Here is a 15,355-nt window from a genome sequence, read left to right as displayed (position 1 = left end):
TCAATTGCCTCACTCCAACCAATACTTATTCTTCCCAATGGGGTTTAATTAATACTTCTGCCATTACCTATTTTCATTACCCCCAAAACTCCACCAAAACTAACAAAAACAAAATTTTGATAAGACCGGGGAGTCTGTATGGGAACCATCTCCCTTTCGGGTGGGTGATTGTCTTATGGACATTAGCGAAAAAGTACCAATTCATTCCGGAATTCATTGATTCGTTTATTCCTCGGAAGTACACCATGTTGAAGCTGTTTTTTAATGTGACTTGAGGAAGATTTGCGAGGAGTTCATCAGTGAGGGATTACGTGGAAGAACAAAGAGGGTCACGAAATTGTGGATAAGCGTCGTTTTTGAAGAGGTGCAAATATGGTTACGGCTAAGCATCAATCTCAGCATATTTTAAAATAAAATCTAAAATGGAAGAAAAATAAGCAGATTATTGAATGATTTAAATAGAATTTTATCAATCTTGCGCATATCTCCTTGTTGATAGTAGAATAAACAACTCAATGGATGTCATTGGTAACGAGGATATTAACGTTTGTTTAGATGGGAGTTCCAGTTCAGTGTCTGGAAGCAGTTCCTGTCAAAAAATTTATAGCATCCGCCATTATGGCGAAAGTGGAAAGCTGGATAGTAGTTTGTGCAACAAGTTGCAAAAAGATGAGTACGTCAATATCCAACGAGGCTTGCCGAGTTGAATAAATATTACGAGTGCTGAAAAAATCGAGTTTTGCAACGAGTTGCACACGATATTTTTTGCAATGACAAAAATGGACTTCAATTTGATAAATCTGTACCATTGTACAGTCTAATTAACTCCACATGATCATTCTTGCCAACAAATTGTCTTGCTACAGAGAACAATCAGATTCCATTTTACCGTGCCACATTGCATAGTTCGATAAGCCGTGAAGCGATAGATGTACTTGCCTTTGGACATTTTTAATGTCATGTCCATCAAACTATTTCATTTATTACGCAACGCAGAGCGCTTACTCAAGCTAATTCAGCAAAATGTAGTCATGTAACTACTGTTCTGATGTTGGTTTTTCATTATGGCACCCAAATGAGTGTTATAATGAATATTATGCAACCCATTTGAGTTGCATAATGTTCATTAAAGCACCCATTTCGTTGGAATGGAAAAGTAGGCCGTTTTATCACTCAACCATTCAAAATATGTATAGAGCTCTCGGACTGTGCACTTTGAGGTTGGAGAGCAAATTCCATGTTTCCATCCATTGGTTCCTTGTGCAATTGCGATTGTTTTTGTCAACCACGGAGTAGCAACTACGAAATGCGCGGTCATCATGCTAATGCTCATGTTCGCTTCATGCTGGACAGATGAGTTAATTGCAAAAAAAAAACCATTATCTCCTCTCTGGTACAGTAGCACTTTCCCAGAAAATAATGGCGTAGAATGACAGTCCAAGGTCATTACACGGAAATCAAAAATGTTTATTAAACAGAATCTTCATTGCATTTCTCTAAGTAACTCAAAATAGTATATTTTTGAGGCTTTGCAAATACATATTTTCTGTCTGCGATTCATCGGTATATGTTTCCAAATATGTTCGGGGTAATGGGTTTCGGGGTGCTGTATTTTTTTTATGAAATCTTTTAAGAATATACCGGAGCAGTTAGGATTTTTTCGGAGTATACTTTAAGGAATTCTGGGGGATATAAAAATAAATTTCGGACACAATTTTGGGGAATGAAGGGGTTTATAGAAGTATTCTTGAAGTGATTTCCGCGGAAATTACTGAAAGAACTTGAGGAAGAGAAGGATAAACAATTTGTGGAAAAAAAAGTCCTGGGGTGAAATCTGGGTGGAAGCATCAGGAATATAAATTGGAGAACTTTAGGAAGGAATTTTTGTAATAAGTTTCTATGGGAATTGCCGGGAGAATTTCAAATATGTATCATTTTCAGAGGAATTTTTATTTGCATTCCAGAGGGAATTCAAGGGAATTACTTGCATAATTACTGAAGAAGTCCAAAACGATTTTCCAGAGAGCTTCTTGGGAGAATGTTTTGGGAAACACCTGGAGTCATTTTCTGGAGAAATTCGCAATTGGATTTCCATAAGTATTCCTAAAAAAACTACCGGAGATATTTCCGGAAAATTTCTCGGGGTTGGGTAGGAGTAGGATTAGAAATGTGACATTCGGAAGGAGTTTAGTGGAAGTTTCTTGAGAGTTCTCAAGGTAATTTATGAAAAGTTCTTGAAGGGATTTCTGATCAGATGGATATTCCAGGGTACTATCCGTAAAAATATAAATAATCGCCAGGTACCTACCAAAAAATTAACAAAACATAAATAAACAATAGGACAATTTCTGTAAAAACTAGACATAAACCAATAGAATCGACTTAATTTACCATCTAGAATATAATCTTTTGAAGAATTAATCATTTGAAATAATAAAATAATAATCATACTTTTATAAGAATCAATAATTTTTGTAAGTACCAACATTTTATATTGATTTGTTAGAATTAGAAATAAGATATTAAAGCAATCGTCGGTTTGTTCCTTAAAAATAACTTCGGTTTTGGCATAAATGTGAATTTATAACCGGTCCGGTCCATCACCGAGACTTGTTCTGCGAAGAGTGTGGATACTCCCCGGTATTCGCAGCTACCAAACCAATCCACCAGAATCATCAGAGTTCACTCAAGGCAAGTTTGATATCCTTCTAATTGAATAGGTTCCCTTTTTTGGCAATATTTCGCTAGTGTGGCGTCGGTAAATAAAAATCCGTACCTTTCAACACCGTCCGTGACTTGGTCCGTCGACTGGCGGCGACGGCGGTGGCACTGGGTTCGGCTGGATGGTCGGTTTCTGAACCTGTTTGTTTGGTTTGGGGGTGATATGAATTGGATTCGCCTTGCGTTGTTATAGTCGTTCCGCGGCCGATGCACCTCCCCACGGGCCTTGTCCTTCCTTGTAGGACGAGGCCCTCTCTAGGCCGCGCTGCTATCACTGTGTATAATAATAACCGTATCGGAATCGGTTTGGTATTTTTGCTGAAATGAAGCGAAGCAAAATTGCGCGCATCAGTAGTTTCAATATGACAGTTGGTACGATCGGACCATGTCTAATCCCGCAAAGCGTTTCCAGAATGTACAATCAAAATATGCGAAGTTTAATCCAGCCAAAGCGTCGGCTTTCGCGGCTGCGGCCGCCACAATGGGTGGCGATTCTCCGGAAGGATCGGTGTCGGATGCGGGTTACAGGACACCGACCCTGGATATGGTGTCCCTGGCAGCGGTCAACTCAGAGGTAAATGAGCCCGCTGGTCCGCGGAAGAACAGTACAGTCCGCAAGAACAGTACGGCGAAACTTGGCGGGGGAGGTGTCGGTGCTAGTAAACAGAGTGCTACGGTTGGGAAAAGTCCGTTTCCGTCGCGGCGGGGTGGGACCGTGGCCTTCCCTAGTAACCGGATCGAAGTTCACAAGCTCGCCACCAATTTGGTCACTTTGAATAGAAGAAAAGGACAGAAGAGGCACAAAGCATCATGGAAAGAGATTGTAAGGAATAATTTTTTACAGAAAGGCAAAATACCGCTCCTGCTTGCTGTCGAGGCTGGTAACCAGTCTATGTGCAGGGAGTTACTATCGGCACAAACGGCAGATCAACTGAAGGTGAGTACCCCCCCATATTGTCATCTAACCCAATCAAATTGCTCATTAAAACCATCCCAAAGAGAAAACACCACAATCCGAAACTAACCGGAAAGCCCCGTAATCGGAATTAGCTATTACGTAACTCGTGCTGCATTTCACCACACACAACTGTGCCCGCCTGTTACCATACACACATCGAGTGTTGGCATTCGTGAGCAGAGTCCCGCTTCCGAAATTGATGAACGTGCAAACATACATCGAGAATGGTGCCTGACGGAATAATATTTCCCTGCGCACCTCAATCAAGTGACTCCTTGACCCGCGTCCGCGAGTGCAGTGTGGTAGTGAAGCAATAAATTTCCGCGAACCGGCAACAATGTGTGAACCCAACTGTTACAGTGTGCCTTTAACTGGTGTCCCCCGGAAAGGATTCCCCCGGCATTTCCACCCCGATCACCTACCCCAATCGGATAAGGGTAGGCGATATCAGATCCAAAAAATGATTTGAATAATATGACACAAAGAAACTCACGGATTTAATTTCACTGCTCAGAAATAAATGAGCTCTTAATAGAACTTTTTGTACGCCATAATTAGATGATCTGAAAATGTGTGTAGTTTACCCTTACAAGTGACTTCATTTGGGATTCCGATGCTGACAAAGGAATGCTTCTCCCCCATCCCCAGCGTCCCACACAAAGGTGAATCCCGGTGTGAAATTGGTGAAAAAATAATGGCCTCAATTTAGATTGCATGATTGCTTTCGGTCGTATTACTATTGGTGGTGCTGTACCTATAGGCCCGAACTGTCTACTCAAAGCGTAAACCTGCTGTTTTGCTGCTCAAGGATATCTGGTGGAGCGACAGCGACAGTGAGGTGATGCGAACGCTGCGCTGCTGTGGGGTTGTTTAAAGCGTTGCTTAGTGGGTTGGAAGTTCGGTGGCGGGGGTAGGTTCATAATTACGCTGCTGAATAATTGCGTCGAATTGTTTATGTTTGGCGAGGCTACTACCGTCGAAAACAAACTTGTGATGGATATCGACGATAGTTAAAATTAGGTGTTTTCGGCTGGAAAATTTGTGCATGAGGGAAGACCCATTAAAAACGTCATGCGAAAATAAAAAACAATTCAATCTACAATTCGGCACGGTTTTCATATCAAATCTTTGAAAAAATGCATAAACCACATAAGTGCACCTTGTAAAGATGTGTCGTATTTTTTAACGTTTTCCATTAGGGATATGTATATTTGAGTTGAATTTTGTTATCCTTATCGACGCAAAACAGTACACAAAATCGTTGGGAATCAATAACCATTCAATTGTCATTTTCAATTTTGATGAACAATTTAATCAGTTTAGAGATTCGTTTGTAGTTATGAATCATGAACTCCATTTATGATGCAAATGAATGTCGGAAAAGTTGGGTATCCAGAACAAATAGCAGTTATGTAGTTCAGATTACCAGAGTCATTTGGGTTTCGCTCGTTGGTGCAATGCCAAGATATCTTACCATGGAACAAAATCTAGTGTTTACTGATTCTTTGCTTACGGATAATTCACATCTTGTAGCTAGCGGTTCTTGATAGAACCGATGAAGAGCATGAATTATAAATTTTAATTGACATTTTACGCCTACCTTATAGTGAATTTATGTAAACGATATATATAGCCATCAGAAATTATGCTTTTAAACTTCATCAGGAATTGTGATTCTTCGATATCATATGCGAAAAAACGAGTGGGATAGCCGAGTATGACCGACTCTCAACTGTGATTTTCAGAACTAGGGTAGATCGTCCTATCGTTGTGGTATGCCCTAATGTTGCGGTAGTGTTAAAATAGTCAATTCTGGATGTAATAACATCGAAATAGCGGATCCACTAAAACTCTTCGAGTTAACCACTAGAACACCTTTGGTTTGACGAAATTCCATTTAAAATGATAAAAATCAACACTTTTCGTTAAAAAATGCGTCCTTTGAGCCTATGATTGCGGTAGGGCTAAGGTCCTATTATTTGGCCTAGTTTAAACCTGTGTACCTCAAATTTTAGACGAGTAGACCGTTTGAACCGGAAAGGATTTGACATAACGGTTCTCTTAGATAACGCAGAGATATCTCCTAGACATTAGTACCACAGCTCTACTAGATTTTTATTAGATACAATTTAGATATGGGTACCTCGATTCTTCTTCTTAGCATTCTTTTTTCGGCTTGTTTACAAAATAGTTTTTGTGGACATATTTATTTTAATTTTATTCTTTATTTTCTTTTTAAATATAATTTGTACATTTTTATGTATAAATAATAAATTTCTTAAAATATAAGTACATATTAAAATCGATTGGAAGTATTGGAAACTGCTGCATTGTGGGCAGTAAAGCCCCAAACGCAATACAACGGAACGTCGACGGAAACGGAAAATTTGACAGTTAGCCCATATATTTTCTGTCAAATTTGCCGTTCCGTTATATTGCGTTTGGGGCTTAATTAGCGATGGATATTCCTACGAAAATGTCCACTAAAACGGTTTTTCCCCGGCCCTGCTAAGAAGAAAAGAGCAGAAAAGCGGTCCATTTCGAATGGAGTCCTCGGAAGAAAGGATGGTATCCTGTTACAGTTTAAGAAATAATGCGTGGTGTCATTGTGTTCCGATTACACGGGTATACCTATCCAATTGGAGATTAAACGACAATTCCTAATATCTAGTGAAATAACCTCTAGGACTGTTTGTGGGAGCATCTTGATTGGATTTTTTGGGATGGGTGAAACAATTTTCGGAATTCTGGGAGGATTTATGGAAATTCTTTAATAAATAAGAGAAATCTTGTCAGGATTTTTACATTATAAAATGTATCCCGGAAACATTTATCCAGTTCCGTTTCCTTTCGTATTCTCTCGGAACTTCTGGGGAATTCTACCGGAACTTTTGTAGAAATTATTCGGGAATACCAGGAAGATATTTTTTGAGGAATTCTTTCAAAATTCATAGAGAAAAATCCCTGGACGGATTCACACGGAATTACAGAATGGACTCTGCCTGGAAATCTAGAAGTTTTCTTGGAATACCTAGAAAAATTATCTCGAAATTCTCGGAGGTATTCTCTCAAAATTTCTGATGGATTTCTCTCGGGGTTTCTGTAAAAAATCTCCCGGAACTTCTGTAGGATTTTTCCGGGAATTCTTGAATGAATTCTCCCTATATTCTTAGAGGAATTTCCCCGACATTCTTGGAGGAAATCTCCCGAAATTCCTTGAGGAATTCTCACGGAATTTGTGGACGGATTCTTCCAAAATTTCTGTAAGGATTCTTCCAAAGCTCTTTGGGGATTCCTCTCGGAATTATTGTACCAAATTTCTCGGAATCATTGCACTTTCTCGGAATTTCGGGGGGGACCCGGAATATCTATAAGAAATCTCCTTGCTTTTTTGTAGGAATTATTCGAGAGAATTCTTCCGAAATTCATAGAGAAATTCTACTCGGAATTCCAGAATGATTTTTTTTCGCAATTCCTGGACGAATTCTCCCCCAACTTTTGTAGGAATTATTCGGGAATTCCTGGAGGATTTCTCCCAAAATGATTGGATGGATTTTGCAGAAATTTATTGGGCAAACCTCCCGGAGCTCCTGAAGGGGTTCTACTGGTCTATTCACCATTCACTGTGTGGCAAATTCCTGTTAAAGAGACAAAATGGTGACAAATCTTTATGGAATATTTTGCAAATACAGAAAACACTTGCATCGGGTTGATTGTTGTAATAAAAGCCAGAGAGACATTCCACGAACTCAAAGCAAGCAATAACACGCCTAATTTTTCTTCCGAATAATTTTAAATGAAATGAAAACCGCTTCAACGGCAAGAACTGAAGAAATATTTCACCCGGCAAAATCTATTCTATGGGCGAGGGGATAGACGAAGGGCAAACATTGGCTAACGGTTCAACAATAAAATGTGATTCTGATTGATTCTGTTAAAATGTGCATTTGATGAGATGCAACCAATGACACCATCATAGGATTGGCGTCTTGATGAGGTAGATTCCTGTTCGCTTTTTTAGTTCGTTCGGATTTTAACAGTATATCAAATCTTATCGGCGATTCAAATCATGCGTGAGTTAAATCCCATCAGAATCATGGCCTAGAGAATCGCCCATGATTCGAATCGCGATTCGAATCATTGCTTGATTTTTGCGTGTTCTTCATTCTTGAATGCATTTAATTAACCTTCTTCGCTTAAAATAATGGCCAATAAATCCATATGTAAACAAAAAATACGCCTTGATTGCTTTTTGATGCTTTTTGAAGCGAAATCATTTTTCGGTGATTTAGCGAAACGGTGCAATTCTTTCCGAGAAACTCAAGCGCGATGCTCTCCCAACAGAATCACAAGAGTGTTAGCTCGTGCATGAAGCCTCGATGATTGAGATTTGAGTCTGATTCTACCAACTTTGGATTTTAGTGTGGGAGAGCCAGCGGGTTTGTTTTCGTTTTGCACTGAAAATGAATTTTTCACCTCCGCCTTCTTCTCTTCCATAAACTTGGCAGATTGGAGCACCTAGTAGTGTATTCATCTAGGATCTAGCATCTGGTTATTAAAATATGTTGAAATCAAACCCTTCATAGCACGAGGTTGGCAGATAAAATCACTTCTTGTAAGTGACATTTGAAATAATAACGATATGTACAATCGACATCTAATCAAGTTATATAAAGTAAAATACTAAATACTAGAAAAGCTGCTGGGAAAAATATAGTGCTTCTGATATCGGTTTGAACAATTTTTAAAAAAGAAATACAGGTCCTAACCTCAAAGATGACAGATGGACAAGTGGATTGCACATTAACTCCTTGCAGTGCTTGTGAACAAACGTCGGTCACTAACGAACAGATGGTTGGTTGCGATTTCTACAAGGGTTGGTTTCATTGCCGTTACGTCGAGGTGACGGAAGCTAAATTTGCTGAATCGAAGTGGTTCTGCCTCGCAGAGGAATGTCATAGCCGGAAGAAAGGTTCGAAGAAAAAGACGATCGGCAAATCGAAAACATCCGGAAATATCTTCGACTCCGATAAATCGAATTCTAAGTCGGATCGCCCGGTTGGTGCGAATATTTCGCGAATCATGCAGACATTGCGTGAAGAGCAAAAATCCAGAGAAGAAAAGTTGCAACTGGATCGTATCATGAGGGAGAAACGTATCGAGATGGAGGTGGGCTTCAAGAGAAAGCGTTTGGACATGGAGAGGCAGTTGAAAGAAAGAGAGATGGAATTGGAAAAATAATTGCTGGAGTATTCACTCGCGCGTGAGAAGGACCACTTGGATCGATTGAAGCAGATGAGACCTAATGAGACTAGAATACCAATCGCAGTTCGACGTTGTTCAATAAGAAATAAAGCTTATAGAAACGACTGATGATGTAAAACATCCGAGACCAGCGTGTCAAAATGTGAACTCTACATTTTTGGGAGAATCGTCTCGAACACCATCAGTTAAGATTGATTCGTTGAAGATTCCTGTCATACATAATAAGACGACACTAGACGACTACGATCGCGACGAAGATGGAAGTGCGATTGGTCGTTAGGAGACGAGATATCGGAGGATGAGTCAGACGAGGAGGAAACGGATTTCTATGGTACACAACCGGCGAGAAACTCAGCTCAATTAAGCTCTTCAAAAGCTCAGTTAGACAGTTAACAACAAGGCATGGAATCACTAGAAAACTACCCTTCTTCTCCGGCAGACATGAAGAATGGCCGTAGTTCATTAGAGTGTTTGAAGCATCGAAGGAAGCCTGTGGGTTTAGTGATATTGAAAACAATGTACGCTTACAAGAAAGCCTAAAGGGCTCAGCCTTAGAAAATGTTCGTTGTCAGCTACCACTTCCAAAATCTGTGCCAAGAGTTATACAGAAACTGTTTCAGATGTACGAAAGACCGGAACGGCTACTCCAGTGTCATCTTGATCGGATAAGAAGACTGTACGCACCGTAAGCAGACAACTTTGCCAGTTATGTCCCCTTTGACAACGCGGTGGAGCAACTGTGCGAGCACCTAAAGATGGCTGATCTAAAGCAACATATGATAAACCATGTTCTATTGCCAGATTTGGTAGATAAGCTACCGACCAGCGACAACCGCGAATGGGTGCGTTATAATAAGAAAAAGAAGAGCTAGTCACATTGTGTACACTTTCGAAATTTCTTTCGCGAATCGTAGCTGAAGCGTGTGAGGCAAACGTTTTCCTGTGGCCTAAATCTGATCAGAAAGCGGTCGCGTCAACTAAATGCACGAGAGGAGCATCCAAATGAGTATCGAAAGGAAGAGTTTACAATCACAACATTGCGAAAGGTGCATCTACGAAGGTGCTGAGAGGCACCAAAAGCCGTGGTCCCATTGTATGGACCATCGTTTGAGATACTGCAAAGCTGTCAGAAAACTGTTGCCGATCGATCGCATCAAGCTGGTAGAGCAGAAAAGGCTATGTAGAGTTTTCTTCAATGACCATGGGAGTGCGGAATGCAAATTTACGCTTCGATGCAGCGTTGTTGAATGCCAGCAATGCCACAATCCACTTTTGCATCCGACAAGTACCACCGTAATGAATACGCAAGTTCTTTCAAACAACTTTATTCTTTTTCGCAATCTACCTGTCGTTCTACACTGCGGACAAAAATCAGTGCACACATTTGCATTCCTGGATGAATGGCCGTCGGTGACGCTAATTGAAAGGCATTTAGCGGATATTGGCGGATATAATTGGCGCCAAAGAGATAAATCTACTACTGACCATCAACTGGACTGTGAAGGAATTACTACTCCCCTGGTAGTCTTTGGAAGCTACGGAGTTTGGGGAAAGATACGCATTTCTCCGTGATGTACCTTTCCATTCATATACAGGCAATCGTTCCGGATTACTATTCGGATTGATCCAAGTCATTGCTCCAGTAGAAACTAAGCTTGGTTCCCCTGGCGAACCAATCGCTGTTAATTCAAGACTGGGCTGGACCGTGTATGGTCCCCAAAAAAAGGAAGTTTCGAGAGAATCTTTTCTGTACCATCACAAATCAGTAGCAATCAGGAAATCTATGTTCTCATAAAAGATCATTACGCACTAGAATAATCTGTAGTGGCGACTAATCAGGAATCCAAGGAAGATGATATCCTTGAACAAACAACGAAAAGTGTAGGACCAGCTTAAGACAGGCCTATGGAAAACGGACATCTACCGATGGCTTTACGTCGTCTGGAACATCTGGAACGTCATTTAGAAAAAGAAGCCGGATCTGTACAAAAATGTTAAGCAACAAGTGGTCGAGTATCTACAGAAGAGGTATGCGCATGTGACAACCGCGGAAGAATAAGCCAAAATGGATCGTCGCAAAATGTGGCATTTGCCTCCAAATGTGATTCTAAACACAAAAAAGCCTGACAAAATTCGTTTAGTATTGGATGCCGCCGCACGAGTAGACGTCGTTTCATTGAATTCACGATTGCTCTACTTGGTTGCCAGATGGCTGCTCAACTACATGCTCTCTTCGCTAACTTCTGTCGTATGCCGTTTTTGAGAGCGACCAATCGTTTTCGGTGCAGACAACCGGGAGATGTACCACCAGTTGAAAATACACAAGGAGGATAAATCAGCACAGCTATGTTTCGGAGAAACCGAACGGAAAAGCCAGACGTCTACATAATGGACGTAGCTTTCAGATAATGATTTAAGGAATTAGGTTTCCAATGCAGAGGAAGTGATTCGAAGTCTCGGTGAGCAGAAGTCCTTGGCGGAAGTTAGCCTGAGCCAGGACAAAATCACAGAATCAGAGCGTGTCTTGGAAATCATATGGCACACTTGTAACGACACCTTGTTATTTTCTACAAATCATCGTCAGGATCTAGGAAGATTTCTTACAGGTACAGAAAGACCAAATATGCGAGTGGTTCTGAGTTGTGTTATGGGGCTTTTCGACTCTCAAGGCAACTTTTCTCTTTTCACGGTACATGGAAAACTTATTGTTCAAAACCTTTGGCGGCTGAGCTATGAATGGGACAAAGCTATTGATGACGCAAGTTGGTCAGAATGGATGCGCTGGACCGAGTTACCAGTTTTTGCAGAAATACAAATCCCACGCGCGTATTATGGTGGACATCGTTCGGATGAGCTTGATTCACTGGAGCTATAATTCATCCCTAGCTTGGAATTAATGGCGGCGGTTCCTGGAGCGAGGCTCACACGCACGATTGAGTCAAATCATTCTATACCAGTCAATCGCCGATTTCTCTGGATAGATTCCAAAATTGTTTTAAGCTGAATGCATTCGGATCAGCATACAATAAACATTTTGTGGCTTTTCGTAAAGGGTGATTCATGCTAGTACAATATTACCACTAAAGGTTCGGCCACGTTCACCGTGAGACAGTTTTTAACGAAATAAGACAACGTTTATATACGTTTCAAAATAACGATCAGCTATTTTCAAAATAACGAAGAATTGTACTTGCCAGGTGCCAGGTTTACAAGTGCTTTGTACAAACTCCAAAGGAACCTGATTGATTGACTGATTGCTAAACTATGTCCATTCAGTTCAGTCGGCGTAGATTACCTGGGTCCGATTGAAGTGCCTGTCGGGCGCAGAAAAGAGAAGAGATATGTTGCGGAGTTTACCTGTTTGGCTCTTCGAGCCATCATTTAAAGGTAGTCCATAGTTTGACCACTCAAGCATACATATCCGGCGGCTTTCCTGGAGGAATTCGGACGAATCCCTAGAGCAGCGGTTCTCAACCTGGCGTACTTGTACCCCTGGGGGTACCTACGTTTACCCCAGGGAGTAGCTCGGACATGAATGCGTAATGGCGCCTGTATTACAATTCCAATCAAAACCTATTGATAAAGTTTTGATATTTGTGTTTTTTTTTTCTTCAAAACTATGTTTTGTACAAAATATGCATGGCGACTAGTAAATCAATCATAAAAGATCAATAAAACAAAACGTTGAATGAGCAAATTTTAAAGAAAACTTCAATGCAAACTACCTTTTCGAAATAAAATATTCCATACTACGATATCAACATACTTCTGAACATAAATCTAACTAAAAGAGTCTGAAGGAACGGAAGCCTCCAGTTGAGAGGCATCGAGACTTTTTTCCAAGTTGCTTCGTTGCGAAAGAATTGAAAGCATACTTCTACACTTCTCGGAAGCTTCCATTCAAGTAGTTCGAAGCCTCCTTTCAAGAGACTCGTACCTATTTTCAAGAGGCTCGAAAGCATCCTTTCAAGCGGATCGGAAGCATCTATTCAAGAGGTTCATAAACCTACTTTTGAGATGCTCGAAAGCCGCCTTTCCAGAGATTCGGAAGCTTCGCTTTGAGTGGCAGCCTCCCATCAAGAGGCTCGGAAGCCTCCCATCAAAAGGCTCGGGAAGCTGCTTTCAAGAGGCTCGGAAGAAGAAGAAATTCTTCTTTCAAGCTTGGAAGCGTACTTTCAAGATGCTCAGGAGCCTCCTTTTAAGTGGCTCGAAAGCTGCCTATTTAGATGCTCGGAAGCCTCCCTTCAAAATACTCGGAAGCCACCTTTCAAGAGGCTTGAAAGCCTACTTCCAAGAGGCTCTTAAGTTTCCTGTCATGAGGCTCGGAAGCTTCCCTTGAATAGGCTCGAGATTCTTCTTTCAAGAGACTTGGAAGCATCCTTTCAAGAGGCTCAAAAGCCTCTTTTTAAGAAGCTCAGAAGCCTCCTTTCATGTGGTTCGAAAGCCTCCTTTCAAGCGGTTCGGAAGCCTTCCTTCGAGAGACTCAGAAGAATCGCTTCAAGAGGCTCGTAAGATTCCTTTCAAAAGGCTCGTAAGCTTCCTTTCAAGAGGCTCCGAAGCTTCCCTTCAAGAGGCACGAAATTCTTCTTCCAAGAGGCTTAGTAGCGTACTTTCAAGAGGCTCAAAAGCCTCCTTTTATGTGGCTCGAAAGCCGCTTTCAAGAGGCTCTGAAGCCTTACTTCGAGAGGATCGAAAGCCTCCTATAAAGAGCCTTAAAGTCTTGAAAGTCGCCTTCCAAGAGGTTCGGATGCCTCCTTTCAATAAGCTTGGAAGCCTCCTTCAAGAGGTACGGAAGCCTTTTTTCAAGAGGCGCGGAAGCTTCCCTTGGAGAGAATCGGAATTTTTCTTTCAAGAAGCTTGGAAGAATACTTTCAAAACGCCCAGAAGCTTCTTTATTAGTGGCTCGAAAAACGCCTTCAAAAAGTTCTGCAACCTCTTCTCAAGGTACTCGGAAGCCTTCCTTCAAGAGGCTCAGAAGCCTCCTTATAATAGGCTGGAATGCCGCTCTTCAAGATGCTCGGTAGTCTTCAATAGACAAAAAAGCTCCTGTATGAAGCTTGATGTATAAATTTACTTTGAATTGGATTTTTGCAAGAAATGATAAAAATTTCAGCCAACTTCCTGGAGAGTCATATTTCTCGTTAGTTTTCAGGTTCGTTTTTCATATATCTAATCTACGCTTATTTTCATTCATAGCGAAAATAAATAGGGGGTACCTCAATTAATGCAAAAGTTCGAAGTTCTCAAAAAAAAGGTTGAGAACCGCTGCCCTTGAAGAAAATCCGGTTAAATTCCAGAAGGAATATGTGGAGGAATGAAGAAATATCTGGAGGCATTTCTGGAGGAATATCGGTGGGAATTTTCGGATTAGGAAGAATATCCGGATGAATTCGTGGAGTAATATCCGGAGGATAATCTGAAGGAATATTTACAGGAATTCCTGGAGGAATATCCTGAAGAATTCTTGGAAGAACATAAGGAAAAATATTCGGAGATACCCCTGGAATAATATTAGAACGCATTCCTGAACTAATATCCAATGGAATTCGTGGAGAAATATCCGGACGGATTCCTGGAGAAATATGCGAAGGAATTGTCGGACGAATTTCTGGAGAAATATCGGAATGAATATATATTCGAACGATTTCCTGGAGCAAGGACGATTATTTAGTAATCTGCGTTCGATCATTTATTGATTTTTTGTGATTTTTTTCGTGGGGTGAAATTATAGTTTCATCGACGCTAAAGGTCATAATCAACTCAAACCCAACTGTGTAAAAAAAAAGAATCGGGTGTAGTAGTTTGTCAATAGCTCATTCCAGAGACTAAATTTTAAAATGTGTTGTATGACGAAGGTTTTTCTACAACTCTGCTGGACAGGTCGATGTTCGAATTTTACTTTTAAAGGCATTAGGAAGCTACAGTGACCGGCATAATAAAAAGCCCACTAACTGTTTTTCATACAAAATGGTCAACTTTGGAGATCTAGATCTCGATTGCGTGTGTACCAATTTTGCTGAAAACAAGGCCGATACAAATATTTAAAAACTATTTTGTCTCCCCCCCCTCGGATTTTTTTTGTTGCCAAAAAATAATATTTTGAGGGGGCAAAAAAATAAAATTCGTATTATTTTGAGAATTTTTAAAACATGCTTTAACAAATCCGAGGAGTTTTTTTGTTTTTTCTCATTTAAATATTTATTTTTTATTATCCCCCCCTTGACCGTTCGGAAACCAGTAGGACAAAAAGTCAATTAAATATTTGTAACGGCCTAACTTGAATTTTACCACACCTAAGTTTCGACCATATTGATTCATAGGGTAAAAAAATATTGCGGTAATACCAAAATGATTTTTTGGCAAAAAAATATTTTTCAAATATCTTGAATTCTATAGGTTGTAAACTGATGA

At 40.5% G+C, this 15,355-nt stretch overlaps 1 protein-coding gene across 6 annotated transcripts in view; it reads left to right on the top strand.

Annotated features, from left to right (window-relative positions):
• Positions 1 to 15,355, top strand: part of LOC134212860 (serine/threonine-protein phosphatase 6 regulatory ankyrin repeat subunit B-like) — a 224,217-nt gene that overhangs the window by 118,775 nt on the left and 90,087 nt on the right. For 5 of the 6 annotated variants that reach the window (XM_062691111.1, XM_062691107.1, XM_062691106.1 and 2 more), the window contains one exon: positions 3,566 to 3,658. In XM_062691111.1, the coding sequence (XP_062547095.1) occupies positions 3,566 to 3,658 (93 nt within the window). Of the gene's footprint in view, positions 1 to 3,099; positions 3,296 to 3,565; positions 3,659 to 15,355 lie in introns of those variants that run through there. The other variant, XM_062691110.1, reaches the window with a different exon arrangement.

This window comes from Armigeres subalbatus, chromosome 2, assembly GCF_024139115.2.
Source record: "Armigeres subalbatus isolate Guangzhou_Male chromosome 2, GZ_Asu_2, whole genome shotgun sequence".
Classification (NCBI taxonomy): Eukaryota; Metazoa; Arthropoda; class Insecta; order Diptera; family Culicidae; genus Armigeres; species Armigeres subalbatus.
Note: the sequence above shows the minus strand (reverse complement) of the source record. Positions and strands in the feature narration are given on the sequence as shown.